We start from the raw sequence: 15,961 nt of genomic DNA on the forward strand, positions 1-15,961 counted from the left end.
CAGGCAGGTACAATGACCATGTTGTGTTGCAGGTCTCCACACTGCGGCTCTGTGCGGAACAAGAACGTCGGCCACCGTGGGCTCGGTCACCACTGTCCCCGTGGGTGGGACGGTGAGGTTCCCCGTCCAGCCCCACAGCCACGAGAAGATCACGGTGGCGATGTGGCGTCTCCATCCCGACCTGCCGATCCTGGATTGGAAGTCTTACAGCCCGGAGAGTCCGTCCCGGATCCACCCGTCCTACAGGGACAGAGTCCGCTTCCGACTGGACGGTGTCATCGAGCTGTGGGCCGTGGGGCTCGGTGACCAGGGGACCTACGAGATAGAGACAAACTACTTTGGCAGTGAGCCGAGGAACCGTGACGTGTAGCACTTTGAGCTGCGCGTGGTCGGTGAGTAGCGGCGTGGAGAGTTGTACAGCACCCAGACACCCTTTGGCCCACACTCTGGGAACCTTGTCAAAGGCTTTCTGAAAGTCAAGGCTTTCTAATGCAGAAGTTGCAGGATCAATTTATCCCAAAGAGGAGGAAAGATTCCAAGGTGAGTAAGAGACACCCATGGCTGACAAGGGAAGTCAAGGACAGCATAAAAATAAAAGAGCAGAAGTACAACAAAGCAAAGAAGAGTGGGAAGCCAGAGGATTGGGACTCTTTTAAAGAGCAACAGAAGATGACTAAGAAGGCAATATGGGGAGAAACGATGAGGTACGAGGGTAAACTAGCCAATAATATAAAGGAGGATAGTAAAAGCTTTTTTAGGTATGTAAAGAGGAAAAAAATAGTCAAGGCAAATGTGGGTCCCTTGAAGACAGAAGATGGGGAATTTATTATGGGAAACAAGGAAATGGCAGACGAGTTGAACCGGTACTTTGGATCTGTCTTCACTAAGGAAGGTATAAACAATCTCCCAGATGTTCTAGTGGCCAGAGATCCCAGTGTGACAGAGGAACTGAAGGAGATTCACATTAGGCAGGAAATAGTGTTGGGTAGACTGATGGGACTGAAGGCTGATAAATCCCCAGGGCCTGATGGTCTGCATCCCAGGGTACTTAAGGAGGTGGCTCTAGAAATTGTGGACGGATTGGCGATCATTTTCCAATGTTCTATAGATTCAGGATCAGTTCCTGTGGATTGGAGGGTAGCTAATGTTATCCCACCTTTAAGGAAGGAGGGAGAGAGTGAACTGGAAATTATAAACCAGTTAGTCTGACATCAGTGGTGGGGAAGATGCTGGAGTCAATTATAAAAGACAAAATTGTGGAGCATTTGGATAGCAGTAACAGGATCGTTCCGAGTCAGCATGGATTTACGAAGGGGAAATCATGTTGACTAATCTTCTGGAATTTTTTGAGGATGTAACTAGGAAAATTGACTGGGGAGAGCCGGTGGATGTGGTGTACCTCGACTTTCAGAAAGCCTTCGACAAGGCCCCACATAGGAGATTAGTGGGCAAAATTAGAGCACATGGTATTGGGGGTAGGGTACTGACATGGATAGAAAATTGGTTGACAGACAGAAAGCAAAGAGTGGGGATAAATGGGTCCCTTTCAGAATGGCAGGCAGTGACTAGTGGGGTACCGCAAGGCTCGGTGCTGGGACCACAGCTATTTACAATATACATTAATGACTTGGATGAAGGGATTAAAAGTACCATTAGCAAATTTGCAGATAATACAAAGCTGGGTGGTAGTGTGAGCTGTGAGGAAGATGCTATGAGGTTGCAGGGTGAATTGGACAGGTTGCGTGAGTGGGCAGATGCATGGCAGATGCAGTTTAATGTGGATAAGTGTGAGGTTATCCACTTTGGTTGTAAGAATAAGAAGGCAGATTATTAAATGAATGGTGTCAAGTTAGGAAAAGGGGACGTACAACGAGATCTGGGTGTCCTAGTGCATCAGTCACTGAAAGGAAGCATGCAGGTACAGCAGGCAGTGAAGAATGCCAATGGAATGTTGGCCTTCATAACAAGAGGAGTTGAGTATAGGAGCAAAGAGGTCCTTCTGCAATTGTATAGGGCCCTAGTGAGACCGCACCTGGAGTACTGTGTGCAGTTTTGGTCTCCAAATTTGAGGAAGTATATTCTTGCTATTGAGGGCGTGCAGTGTAGGTTTACTAGGTTAATTCCCAGAATGGCGGGACTGTCATATGTTGAAAGAATGGAGCGGCTCGGCTTGTATACACTGGAATTTAGAAGGATGAGAGGAGATCTTATTGAAACATATAAGATTATTAAGAGGTTGGACACGTAAGAGGCAGGAAACATGTTCCCAATGTAGAGGGAGTCCAGAACAAGGTGCCACAGTTTAAGAATAAGGGGTAGGCCATTTAGAACTGAGATGAGGAAAAACTTTTTCAGTCAGAGAGTTGTGAAACTGTGGAATTCTCTGCCTCAGAAGGCAGTGGAGGCCAATTCTCTGAATGCATTCAAGAGAGAGCTAGATAGAGCTCAAGGATAGCGGAGTCAGGGGGTATGGGGAGAAGGCAGCAACGGGGTACTGATTGAGAATGATCAGCCATGATCACATTGAATGGTGGTGCTGGCTCGAAGGGCCGAATGGCCTACTCCTGCACCTATTGTCTATTGTCAAGGACCACAAATGGACAGAGGGCAGTAAATCTCTGGGAATCTCCAACCAAGAGACTCTTAGAGGTTTAACCTGTTGGATGTATTTATACCAGGGGAAGATACATTTTTGAAAATTTGGGGAACTGAAATCAAAGGGAATGGGACAAAGCGGAGGAGTTCAGTCCTGGGCTGGATCAGCCATGACCACATTGTGGGGATTAACATTGAAATCTAGAACGTGGCGCACACAGCAGATTGATCATCTATATCCGGTTCCCATCAGCACTGGGTGGTCACCGTGGGGGAATTTGCTCTGTCTGTTTTACCCACCTTTGTTCACCATAGAATGACATCCCATTCTACATCATAGACAGGCCATTCGCCCATCCTATCCAGTCAAGATTTCTGCTCCACTCAACATCCCTCCCATCTACTCACCACACCCGGTAACAATACCCCGAATTTCAGGAGTGCTCACGTGTTTATCCCGCTTTCCCTTAAATTATCTCTGCTGTTGGATTCAGTCCCTCCAATGCAAGTGAGGTCCATGTTCTCATGACTGCATTCCTTTCAGTATTTATAGAAGAGACTGGGGTTGTTTTCCCTGGAGCAGAGAAGGCTGAGAGGGGACATGATCGAGGTGTACAAGATCATGAGGGGCATAGATAAGGTAGATGGCGGGGAACTTCTTCCACTGGTGGAAGGTTCAACAACGAGGGGACATAGATACAGGGTAAGGGGAGGGAGGTTTCGGGGGGATGTGAGAAAGAACTTTTTCACCCAGAGGGTGGTTGGAGTCTGGAACTCACTGCCTGGGGTGGTGGTGGAGGCGGGAACACTCACAACATTAAAAAAGCATTTGGATGGGCACTTGAAATGCTACAACATTCAGGGCTACGGTCCAAATGCGGGAAAATGGGATTAAAATTAGACTGTGTTTGGTAACGGGCGGCATGGACACGATGGGCCGAAGGGCCTCTTTCTGTGCTGTAGGACTCTATGACTCTATGACTCTAAGACCACGTTACATTTCAGCATTGATTTTTGCTCTCCCATCGATTAGAGATATTTCATCCCCCCCCCCTCCCATTTAAATTCACCGCTAAACTTAAATTCTACCTTATCATTCCTGACATCTTCTCCGGATAAAATCCGTCGACCTGCTCATTCTTTGCATTGAGCTCCATCCTCTCAGTTATAGCATCGTTCTCATGAACACTCCTTGTGCTTTTCCCCATCGTTCTACATCTCTACGGCAATATCAGCTTTCTATCTGCATGGCAGCGGCGATAAGAGTTGGGAAATGGGAATTATCAGAGGGTTGTAGAAATGTGGAGAAATTCCCGCTGTCGGGATGAGGACGTAACATCTCAGTCAATTGAGATTTGTGTTTTATTTCTTTCAGGGAGAAGCTGGTGGCAAGCGAAGGTAGGACATGCTCTTGATGGAAACATTGTAAGTTTTTGTGGAACAGTTCAAAACATTTCCAATGCTCAGTTGATAACCAGCTGTTAAATGTTCACAGGATTCGTGATGAAGCCAAACCACTGTCGGTGGTAGATGATGCCTTGCCGATTGAAAAGTTTCATTGCCCTGTTTCATTCAACACGGCATTTAAAGAAACATCTGATGACTTCAAGCATGGTAAAGCTTATACCTTTTCCATTGTTCTTGTTTCTGACATCTTTAAGTAATGTATGTAGGAAAGCACTACAGATGCAGGTTTAAATCGAGGGTAGACATAAAATGCTGGAGTAAATCAGCAGCAGGCAGCATCTCTGGAGAAAGGGAATGGGCGATGTTTCGGGTCGAGACCCTTTTTCAATCTGAAGAAGGGTCTCAACCCGAAACGTCGCCCATTCCTTTTCTCCAGAGATACTGCCTGTCCTGCTGAGTTACTCCAGCATTTTGGGTCTACCTTTGATTGTGTCTACCTTTAAGTAATACTTAGATGCAATGATCAAAGGTATTTTAGGGAAATTGAAGATTTGATCTCCCACCAAGCTCATCTGCTGGGAAGCATCACAGAGTCAGAGAGCTTTGTAGCACAGCAACAGGCCCTTTTACTGGACTCGACCATGCCAACCAAGTTGCCCAACCAAGCTAGCCCCACTTGCCTGAGTCTGGCTCATATCCATACAAGTCTTTCTTATCCACGTATCTACCCAATTCTCTGTGAACTGTGTACCTGCCTCGACCACTTCCTCTGTCAGATCATTCCACATCTACACTACCCACTGACGGAAAAACCTGCTCCTCAGGTCCTTTTTATTGTTTCCACTCTCACCTTAAACTGACAATAGACAATAGACAATAGGTGCAGGAGTAGGCCATTCAGCCCTTCGAGCCAGCACCGCCATTCAATGCGATCATGGCTGATCACTCTCAATCAGTACCCCGTTCCTGCCTTCTCCCCATACCCCCTCACTCCGCTATCCTTAAGAGCTCTATCCAGCTCTCTCTTGAAAGCATCCAACGAACTGGCCTCCACTGCCTTCTGAGGCAGAGAATTCCACACCTTCACCACTCTCTGACTGAAAAAGTTCTTCCTCATCTCCGTTCTAAATGGCCTACCCCTTATTCTTAAACTGTGGCCCCTTGTTCTGGACTCCCCCAACATTGGGAACATGTTTCCTGCCTCTAATGTGTCCAATCCCCTAATTATCTTATATGTTTCAATAAGATCCCCCCTCGTCCTTCTAAATTGCAGTGTATACAAGCCCAATCGCTCCAGCCTTTCAACATACGACAGTCCCGCCATTCCGGGAATTAACCTAGTGAACCTACGCTGCACGCCCTCCATAGCAAGAATATCCTTCCTCAAATTTGGAGACCAAAACTGCACACAGTACTACAGGTGCGGTCTCACCAGGGCCCGGTACAACTGTAGAAGGACCTCTTTGCTGCTATACTCAACTCCTCTTGTTATGAAGGCCAACATTCCATTGGCTTTCTTCACTGCCTGCTGTAAATGCATGCTTCCTTTCATTGACTGATGCACTAGGACACCCAGATCTCGTTGAACTCCCCCTCCTCCTAACTTGACACCATTCAGATAATAATCTGCCTTTCTATTCTTACTTCCAAAGTGAATAACCTCACACTTATCTACATTAAACTGCATCTGCGATGTATCTGCCCACTCACACAACCTGTCCAAGTCACCCTTCAGCCTTATTGCATCATCCTCACAATTCACACTACCCCCCAGCTTAGTATCATCTGCAAATTTGCTAATGGTACGTTTAATCCCTTCGTCTAAGTCATTAATGTATATCGTAAATAGCTGGGGTCCCAGCACCGAACCTTGCGGTACCCCACTGGTCACTGCCTGCCATTCCGAAAGGGACCCATTTATCCCCACTCTTTGCTTTCTGTCTGTCAACCAATTTTCTATCCATGTCAGTACCCTACCCCCAATTTTGTGCCCTAATTTTGCCCACTAACCTCCTATGTGGGACCTTGTCGAAGGCTTTCTGAAAGTCGAGGTACACCACATCCCTGTTAATTTTCCTAGTTACATCCTCAAAAAATTCCAGTAGATTTGTCAAGCATGATTTCCCCTTCGTAAATCCATGCTGACTCGGAATGATCCTGTTACTGCTATCCAAATGCTCAGCAATTTCGTCTTTTATAATTGACTCCAGCATCTTCCCCACCACTGATGTCAGACTAACTGGTCTATAATTACCCGTTTTCTCTCTCCCTCCTTTCTTAAAAAGTGGGATAACATTTGCTATCCTCCAATCCACAGGAACTGATCCTGAATCTATAGAACATTGAAAAATGATCTCCAATGCTTCCACTATTTCTAGAGCCACCTCCTTAAGTACCCTGGGATGCAGACCATCAGGCCCTGGGGATTTATCAGCCTTCAGTCCCATCAGTCTACCCAAAACCATTTCCTGCCTAATGTGGATTTCCTTCAGTTCCTCCATCACCCTAGGTTCTCCGGCCCCTAGAACATTTGGGAGATTGTGTGTATCTTCCTCAGTGAAGACAGATCCAAAGTAACGGTTTAACTCGTCTGCCATTTCTTTGTTCCCCATAATAAATCCCCCTGCTTCTGTCTTCAAGGGACCCACATTTGCCTTGACTATTTTTTTCCTCTTCACGTACCTAAAAAAACTTTTGCTATCCTCCTTTATATTATTGGCTAGTTTACCCTCGTACCTCATCTTTTCTCCCCGTATTGCCTTTTTTGTTAACTTTTGTTGCTCTTTAAAAGAGTCCCAATCCTCTGTCTTCCCACCCTTCTTTGCTATGTTATACTTCCTCTCCTTAATTTTTATGCTGTCCCTGACTTCCCTTGTCAGCCACAGGTGTCTCTTACTCCCCTTAGAGTCTTTCCACCTCTTTGGAATAAATTGATCCTGCAACCTCTGCATTATTACCAGGAATACCTGCCATTGCTGTTCTACCGTCTTCCCTGCTAGGGCCTCCTTCCAGTCAATTTTGGCCAGCTCCTGCCTCATGCCTCTGTAATCCCCTTTGTTATACTGTAATACTGACACTTCCGATTTTCCCTTCTGCCTTTCCATTTGCAGAGTAAAACTTATCATGTTGTGATCACTGCCTCCTAGTGGCTCTTTTACCTCTAGTCCCTTTATCAGATCAGGATCATTACACAACACTAAATCCAGAATTGCCTTCTCCCTGGTAGGCTCCAGTACAAGCTGTTCTAAGAATCCATCTCGAAGGCACTCTACAAACTCTCTTTCCTGGGGTCCATTTCCAACCTGATTTTCCCAGTCTACCTGCATGTTGAAAGCTCCCATAACCACCGTAGCATTACATTTTCGACACGCCAATTTTATCTCCTGATTCAACTTGCACCCTATGTCGAGGCTACTGTTTGGGGGCCTGTAGATAAATCCCATTAGGGTCTTTTTACCCTTACAATTTCTCATTTCTATCCATACTGATTCAACATCTCCTGATTCTATGACACCCCTTGCAAGGGAATGAATATCATTCCTTACCATCAGAGCAACCCCACCCCCTCTGCCCACCTGTCTGTCTTTTCTATACGCTCGAGGTTTAGAATCTCCAACCTTGGGTAAAGTACTGTGCATCTTATACACATCTACATTGTCACCCTGACAGGCTCCCATGAAAAAATGTCACAGTCTGAATAGTCTGTTCCAGAACTGAGTAGATTATCCTATGATGACATGAGAACTGAGAGGAGGAAAAACTTTTTCAGTCAGAGAGTTGTGAATCTGTGGAATTCTCTGCCTCAGAAGGCAGTGGAGGCCAATTCTCTGAATGCATTCAAGAGAGAGCTAGATAGAGCTCTTAAGGATAGCGGAGTCAGGGGGTATGGGGAGAAGGCAGGAACGGGGTACTGATTGAGAATGATCAGCCATGATCACATTGAATGGCGGTGCGGGCTCAAAGGGCCGAATGGCCTCCTCACGCACCTATTGTCTATTGTCTATTGATGAGTGTTTGTCGGCATTGGGCCTGTACTCACTGGAATTTAGAAGAATAAGGGGGGATCTCACTGAAAAATGCAGATGAGTGAAAGGCTTTGATAGAATGTATGTTTGGAGGATGTTTCCATTAGTGAGAGAGTCTCGGACTGGAGGTCATAGCCTCAGAATTAAAGGATGTACTTTTAGGAAGGAGATAAGGGGAAATGTTTTTAATCCGAGGGTGGTGAATTTGTGGAATTCATTGCCACAGAAGGCTGTGGAGGCCAAGTCGGTGACTAATTCAGGCAGAGATAGCTGGATTCTTGATTAGTACAGGTGTCAAAGGTTATGAGGAGAGAGCAGGAGAATGGGGTTAGGAGGGAGAGATAGATCAGCCATGATTGAATGATGGAGTAGACTTGATGGGCCAAATGGCATAATTCTAATACTTTCACTTATGACATTATGACCTTCCGACTGTCTAACTTCACCTGATAACACAGGCCTACAGACCTGATGAAGTTGTTGTAAATCCGTTTGCACCCACTCCAATTGACTAACAAACCCACCCTTCCCTTTGTCCAACCCACCACTTAAAAAACACAAGAGCAGTTCATCTGGCCCCTCGTGTCTACCCCCTTTCATGGCGATCCCACCACGCACCTCCACCTCCTCTTTAACAACCTCAAATTACCGATAACCTCAATATCAACCTGCTCCGATCTGCCTCCATATCTGAATAATTCGCTTCATTCCCCCATCCCCACCGCAATCTCGCAATCCTCTTTACTCTCTACACGCGTCCTCCCCGTCCACCCTACCCCACCTCACGAAATTCCCCTCTCCATCCCAGATAAAAGCTCCGGGAGAGATGCTGTTGTCCACCCGCTGTGGTTGTGGGTGAAACACCGGGCAGGGTTTCAGTTGTCCGCCCGCCTGTGCCTGAGGCCGAGCGGCCCGAGTCTCCCCCCGACCCCCGGGGACTCTCTGATTCTCTGCTTCTCCCCCCAGTCTCCGTCACCCTGGATGTGGAAACAGCGCATCCGTGGCTTGAGGTGTCTGAGGATCGGAAGAGGGTGAGACTGACCGGGACCCGGAGGAGTCTCCCTGACACCGGGAAGAGGTTTACAGTCTATCCGTGTGTGCTGGGATCGGAGGGATTCACATTGGGGAGACATTACTGGGAGGTGGAGGTGGCGGGGAGTCGGTTCTGGAGTCTTGAGTCGCCACAGAGTCTGTGGGGAGGAAGAGCCACACTGACCCCGGGGACTAGAGTCTGGAGCATCAGGCGGCACTATGACTGGTTTCATGCATTCACCTCCCCTCCATCCCCTCTCCCCGCCCGTCCCATCCCCGGGAGGGTGGGAGTTTATCTCAGTTACGAGTCCGGGACAGTTTCATTTTACGACGCGGACACCAAGTCCCATCTCCACACCTTCACTGGGAATAAATTCACGTAGAAACTTTATCCTTTCTTCTGGACTTGGGATGTAAACAAGTGGCTGAGAATCTGCTCCGGTTCCGCTCCGGGTGTGTAAAAGGGTCGGGTCCCGGGACCGGCGTCAGGAGCGGGGCTCAGGGGCTGTGGGGCAGAAACCCGGTGGACAACAGGTCGGCGCTGAACGGCTCCCATCTAATCCCCAAATTCCGCTTCGCAAAACCCCAGTGAGCGCGGAAATAAAACCAGGGGCAATGTAAATGTGGGAAGAGTGAAATAAACAGCAAGGGGAATCAGAGCTGTCGATCCGTTCATTTCAACGCGTTAACCGCGTCCGTCAACGGAACAGAAACACTTGCGAAAATATAAAGATTGAAACAATCTCCCTTCCCGCGGGCTCCGCGGGTTCAGCAGCAGCCGCGGGCGGCGGGTCCTAAACTCGCCCCGAGTCACAACGCGGCACCAGCGGTGTTGGTGCGGACTTCAACAGCGGCGTAAAGGCGAGTATGGGGGAGGGGGGGGCAGGTGGAGACAGGGGGGCGGAATGACATCGGAAATTCCCTCCAGTGAGAGAAGGTAAAGTGAATATTGGAAATGGTAGATACAAGAAATCTGTTGAAATATAATGGGGGTTAATAAAAACCCCAAACAAAGTGCTGGAGGAAGTCAGCGGGCCAGGCAGCATCTGTGGAGGGAAATGGGCAGACCACGCTTCAGGGTCTGGACCCTTGTTTGGTCTGAAGAAGGATTTCCAAGAGCTACAGGTCTGTTATATCAGAGTGAATTAATTGGTATTGATGTCGTTCGGAAGAGGGCGGTAAAGGTCTGACTCGGGAGGTGTAAATAGGAGGGAGGAATGAAATCGGAAATTACTTGAAAGGGAGAAGAATAAAGCTGAATGTTGGGAGTGGGAGATACAATGGGTCTCTCGGTGTTGATGGCCATGTAGAACTAGAACGCTCTTCGGCCCACATAGAACGTGGAACAGTACAATGCCAAGCTAATCTCCTCTGTTTCCTCTAGTTGCTCCGGTTTTATCCCACATCCCAAAGACGTGCGGGTTTGTAGGTTTGGCCCCTGAGTCATTAACTCGGTTTCTTTCTCTACATAAGCTAACCGGCCTATTCACTGTTTCTTGCATCTTACTGTACGTCTTCATTTTGGATTTTCAGCATCTGGGCTTTTATTTTACTTTCTCCTGTTCAATGGTCGATTGGAATGTGAGTCTGCCCATAAACTGCCAAGAAAAAAAACAGAAAACATTGGCGGAAATTCAGCAGGTCAGGCAATAGACGGTACTTGGAAAGAGAAGACTTAATATTTCTAAGGTACTGTAGAGCAGCGGGAAGAGCCGCTGCCTCACAAGGCCAGGGACCCGGGTTCGATCCTGACCTCGGCTGCTGACTTACGTAGAAACAGAAATAAAGTGGATGAGCTTGAGGCTCAGTTAGACATTGGCAAGAATGATGTTGTGGGAATAACTGAGACATGGCTACAAGAGGACCAGGGCTGGGAACTGAATATTCAGGGGTACACAACATATAGAAAAGACAGACAGGTGGGCAGAGGGGGTGGGGTCGCTCTGTTGGTGAGGAATGATATTCACTCCCTTGCAAGGGGTGACATAGAATCAGGAGATGTAGAATCAGTATGGGTAGAAATGAGGAATTGTAAGGGTAAAAAGACCCTAATGGGAGTTATCTACAGGCCCCCAAACAGTAGCCTCGACATACGGTGCAAGTTGAATGAGGAGCTAAAATTGGCGTGTCACAAATGTAATGCTACGGTGGTTATGGGAGATTTCCACATGCAGGTAGACTGGGAAAATCAGGTTGGTAATGGACCCCAGGAAAGAGAGTTTGTGGAGTGTCTCCGAGATGGATTCTTAGAACAGCTTGTACTGGAGCCTACTAGGGAGAAGGCAATTCTGGATTTAGTGTTGTGTAATGAACCTGATCTGATAAGGGGACTCAAGGTAAAAGAGCCATTTGGATGCAGTGATCACAATATGATAAGTTTTACTCTACAAATTGAGAGGGAGAAGGGAAAATCGGAAGTGTCAATATTACAGTATAGCAAAGGGGTTTACAGAGGCATGAGGCAGGAGCTGGCCAGAATTGACTGGAAGGAGGCCCTCGCAGGGAAGACAGTGGAACAGCAATGGCAGGTATTCCTGGGAATAATGCAGAAGTTGCAGGATCAATTTATCCCAAAGAGGAGGAAAGATTCCAAGGGGAGTAAGAGACACCCGTGGCTGACAAGGAAAGTCAAGGACAGCATAAAAATAAAAGAGAAGAAGTACAACAAAGCAAAGAAGAGTGGGAAGCCAAAGGATTGGGACTCTTTTAAAGAGCAACAGAAGATGACTAAGAAGGCAATACAGGGAGAAAAGATGAGGTACGAGGGTAAACATGCCAATAATACAAAGGAGGATAGTAAAAGCTTTTTTAAGTATGTAAAGAGGAAAAAAATAGTCAAGGCAAATGTGGGTCCCTTGAAGACAGAAGTGGGGGAATTTATTATGGGAAACAAGGAAATGGCAGACGAGTTGAACCGGTACTTTGGATCTGTCTTCACTAAGGAAGATACAAGCAATCTCCCAGATGTTCTAGTGGGCAGAGATCCAAGGGTGACGGAGGAACTGAAGGAAATCCACATTAGGCAGGAAATGGTGTTGGGTAGACTGATGGGACTGAAGGCTGATAAATCCCCAGGGCCTGATGGTCTGCATCCCAGAGTACTTAAGGAGATGGCGCTAGAAATTGTGGATGCATTGGTGATCATTTTCCAATGTTCTATAGATTCAGGATCAGTTCCTGTGGATTGGAGGGTAGCTAATGTTGTCCCACTTTTTAAGAAAGGAGGGAGAGAGAAAACGGGAAATTATAGACCAGTTAGTCTGACATCAGTGGTGGGGAAGATGCTGGAGTAATGGAGTCAATTATAAAAGACGAAATTGCGGAGCATTTGGATAGTAGTAACAGGATTGTTCTGAGTCAGCATGGATTTAAGAAGGGGAAATCATGCTTGACTAATCTTCTGGAATTCTTTGAGGATGTAACCAGGAAAATTGACAAGGGAGAGCAGGTGGATGTGGTGTACCTTGACTTTCAGAAAGCATTTGACAAGGTTCCACATAGGAGATTATGCCACCGGGCGGCACGGTGGCGCAGCGGTAGAGTTGCTGCTTTACAGCGAATGCAGCACCGGAGACTCAGGTTCGATCCTGTCTACGGGTGCTGCACTGTAAGGAGTTTGTACGTTCTCCCCATGACCTGCGTGGGTTTTCTCCGAGATCTTCGGTTTCCTCCCACACTCCAAAGACGTACGGGTATGTAGGTTAATTGACTGGGTAAATGTAAAAATTGTCCCTAAAATTGTCCCTAGTGTGTGTAGTGTTAATGTGCGGGGATCGCTGGGCGGCGCGGACTTGGTGGGCCGAAAAGGCCTGTTTCCGCGCTGTATCTGAAATATGAAAAAATATGAAAAATATGAAAAGATTAGTGGGCAAAATTAGAGCACATGGTATTGGAGGTAGGGTACTGACATGGGAAGAAAATTGGTTGACAGAGTGGGTCCCTTTGAGAATGGCAGGCAGTAACTAGTGGGGTACCGCAAGGCTCGGTGCTGGGACCGCAACTATTTACAATATACATTAATGACTTGGATGAAAGGATTAAAAGTACCATTAGCAAATTTGCAGATGATACAAAGCTGGGTGGTAGTGTGAACTGTGAGGAAGATGCTATGAGGTTGCAGGGTGACTTGGACAGGTTATGTTAGTGGGCGGATGCATGGCAGATGCAGTTTAATGTGGATAAGTGTGAGGTTATCCACTTTGGTGGTAAGAAAAGGAAGGCAGAGTATTATCTGAATGGTGTCAAGTTAGGAACAGGGGACGTACAACGCGATCTGGGTGTCTTAGTGCATCAGTCACTGAAAGGAAGCATGCAGGTACAGCAGGCAGTGAAGAAAGCCAATGGAATGTTGGCCTTCATAACAAGAGGAGTTGAGTATAGGAACAAAGAGGTCCTTCTGCAGTTGAACAGGGCCCTAGTGAGACCGCATCTGGAGTACTGTGTGCAGTTTTGGTCTCCAAATTTGAGGAAGGATATTCTTGCTATTGAGGGCGTGCAGCGTAGGTTTACTAGGTTAATTCCCGGAATGGCGGGACTATCATATGTTGAAAGATTGGAGCGACTAGGCTTGTATACACTGGAATTTAGAAGGATGAGAGGAGATCTTGTCGAAACGTATAAGATTATTAAGGGGTTGGACACGTTATAGGCAGGAAACATGTTCCCAATGTTGGGGGAGTCCAGAATAAGGGGCCACAGTTTAAGAATAAGGGGTAGGCCATTTAGAACTGAGATGAGGAAAAACTTTTTCAGTCAGAGAGTTGTGAATCTGTGGAATTTTCTGCCTCAGAAGGCAGTGGAGGCCAATTCTCTGAATGCATTCAAGAGAGAGCTGGATAGAGCTCTTAAGGATAGCGGAGTCAGGGGGTATGGGGAGAAGGCAGGAACGGGGTACTGATTGAGAATGCTCAGCCATGATCACATTGAATGGCGGTGCTGGCTCGAAGGGCCGAATGGCCTCCTCCTGCACCTATTGTCTATTGTCTATATATCTGTGCAGGAGAAGGCAATTTGGCCCTTCGAGCCAGCACTGCAATTCATTGTAATCATAGCTGATCATCCACAATCAGTAACCTGTGCCTGCATTCTCCCCATATCCCTTGATTCCACCAGCCTCTAGAGCTCTATCTAAATCTCTTTTAAATTCATCCAGTGAATTGGCCTCCACTATCTTCTGTGGCAGAGAATTCCACAAATTCACAACTCTCTGGGTGAAAAAGTTCCTTCTCACCTCAGTTTTAAATGGCCTCCCCATTATTCTTAGACTGTGGCCCCTGGTTCTGGACTCCCCCAACGTAGGAAAAAAAATCTGTATCGAGATTATCCAGTAGGAGGAATTTGGGAAGGGACTATCACAACGTTAACGAAGTAGTTGGACAGATACATGGATAGGGCAGGTTTGGAGGGATATGGGCCAAACGCGGGCACTGCAGGTCGGTTGAAGAACCCAATGGTTGTGGGGGAGGAGCTGGGAATGGGAGCTATAATGAACCTGTCGGTTTAGTTGATGGTCACATCGAACAAGATCAGTCCCTTCAGCCCACATTAGACTACGCAATGCCTCTCCCTTATGTGTCTACCACCACTCCAGCAGCGCGTTCCAGGCACCCACCACCCTGTGTAATAAAACATGACCCGCACATCTCCTTGAAACTTGCCCCCACTGAGCTAAAATCCATGTCGTCCCGTCAGAGCCGAGAAGGAAGGGGGGCGGCGCGGGGGCGCCTGCTGCCTCGTGCGGCGGGACCTGGTTCGCCGCTGCGGGAAAATATAGACTGTTCCATAAACATCCCGCAACTTTGGTGGCCCCAGAAACGTGGCGACTCTCTCTGTACTGCCTGGGGGAGGTCTGTATTTTACCGGATTTCATGCAAAAGCAAAGCATTTCACGGTCCCATGGGTCATGTGACAATCGAGTATAATTGGCTCATTGAGTTGAATTCAAGTTTGCACATGAGACTGTTAAATGAAATAACAGTGTTTGCTGTGGATATAATATCATTGTGCAGCCTAATATAATGAACAATTCACGATGGGAAACACTGATGTGTTTAGTTTAAGGGAATGAAATTTACCCGCAGCTTGTTGCATATAACATCCACTTGCTGGTCAGGGCTGTGATTGACGGGGCTGAGCTCCGCCTCCCCTCAGCCGTGCCCCGATACTGCAAGGGTTCAGCAGCTGCGCGAAAGGGAACGCGTTTTGAACCAGGAAGTGGCGGAGTTCAAATGGCTTCGAAAGATCAGGTCGATAGTTTAACCGAGGAGGCAGTTTGTCCCATCTGCCTGGATTTCTTCACCGATCCGGTTATACTGGACTGCGGGCACAACTTCTGCCGCTCCTGTATCACACAGAGTTGGGACAAGGAGGGGAGAAACTCCTGCCCGGAATGTAGAGAGGTGTTTACAGACCGCACCCTCAGGGTGAATCGGGCCTTGGCGAGACTGGCTGAGAAAGCTCGAGCAGTGAGCCTGAATCGGGAAATAATTCCAGAGAAGGAAAGTAAACTTCACTGCGAGGAACATCAGGAAGAACTGAAGTTGTTTTGTGAAACTGATAAGAAGCTGATCTGTGTGGTTTGTGCAGCTGGGCGGGAACACAAGTTTCACAGCTTCATGCCGGTTAAAGAAGCTGTTGAAAACCACAAGGTAAAAGCAAACCGATTTTAATCACATCATTTTAATTCAATTTTTACTGTTCAACCATTTAATTTTCTGATTCCCAAACACAATTCCAGGATCAGGTGAAATCTTCCATCCAGTCTCTCACAAAATATAAATCAGGGATCCAGCAAATGGAGCAGCAACAGAAAGAGAAGATTTCTGGAGTTCTGGTGAGGCTTTTAAGTTTCGATTTCCTGATCTTGTGCAGGTTTGATCCCTGTGATGCGTGTAATAACAGGG

At 47.1% G+C, this 15,961-nt stretch overlaps 2 protein-coding genes across 2 annotated transcripts in view; both read left to right on the forward strand.

Moving 5' to 3' along the window:
* The first annotated feature begins 34 nt into the window (after positions 1 to 34).
* LOC144603055 (E3 ubiquitin-protein ligase TRIM39-like) lies at positions 35 to 9,824 on the forward strand. The gene is made up of 4 exons (XM_078416191.1): positions 35 to 540; positions 3,971 to 3,993; positions 4,091 to 4,209; positions 8,994 to 9,824. The coding sequence occupies exons 1-4, from the start codon at positions 490 to 492 to the stop codon at positions 9,440 to 9,442; spliced, it is 642 nt and encodes a 213-aa protein (XP_078272317.1). The 5' UTR covers positions 35 to 489; the 3' UTR covers positions 9,443 to 9,824.
* A 5,462-nt stretch (positions 9,825 to 15,286) lies between these two features.
* Positions 15,287 to 15,961, forward strand: part of LOC144603037 (zinc-binding protein A33-like) — a 74,629-nt gene continuing 73,954 nt past the window's right edge. Inside the window, exons 1-2 of the mRNA XM_078416168.1 lie at positions 15,287 to 15,706; positions 15,796 to 15,891. Coding sequence (XP_078272294.1) covers positions 15,287 to 15,706; positions 15,796 to 15,891 — 516 coding nt within the window. The remainder of the gene's footprint in view (positions 15,707 to 15,795; positions 15,892 to 15,961) is intronic.

This window comes from Rhinoraja longicauda, chromosome 19 (assembly GCF_053455715.1).
Source record: "Rhinoraja longicauda isolate Sanriku21f chromosome 19, sRhiLon1.1, whole genome shotgun sequence".
In the NCBI taxonomy this organism is placed as follows: Eukaryota; Metazoa; Chordata; class Chondrichthyes; order Rajiformes; family Arhynchobatidae; genus Rhinoraja; species Rhinoraja longicauda.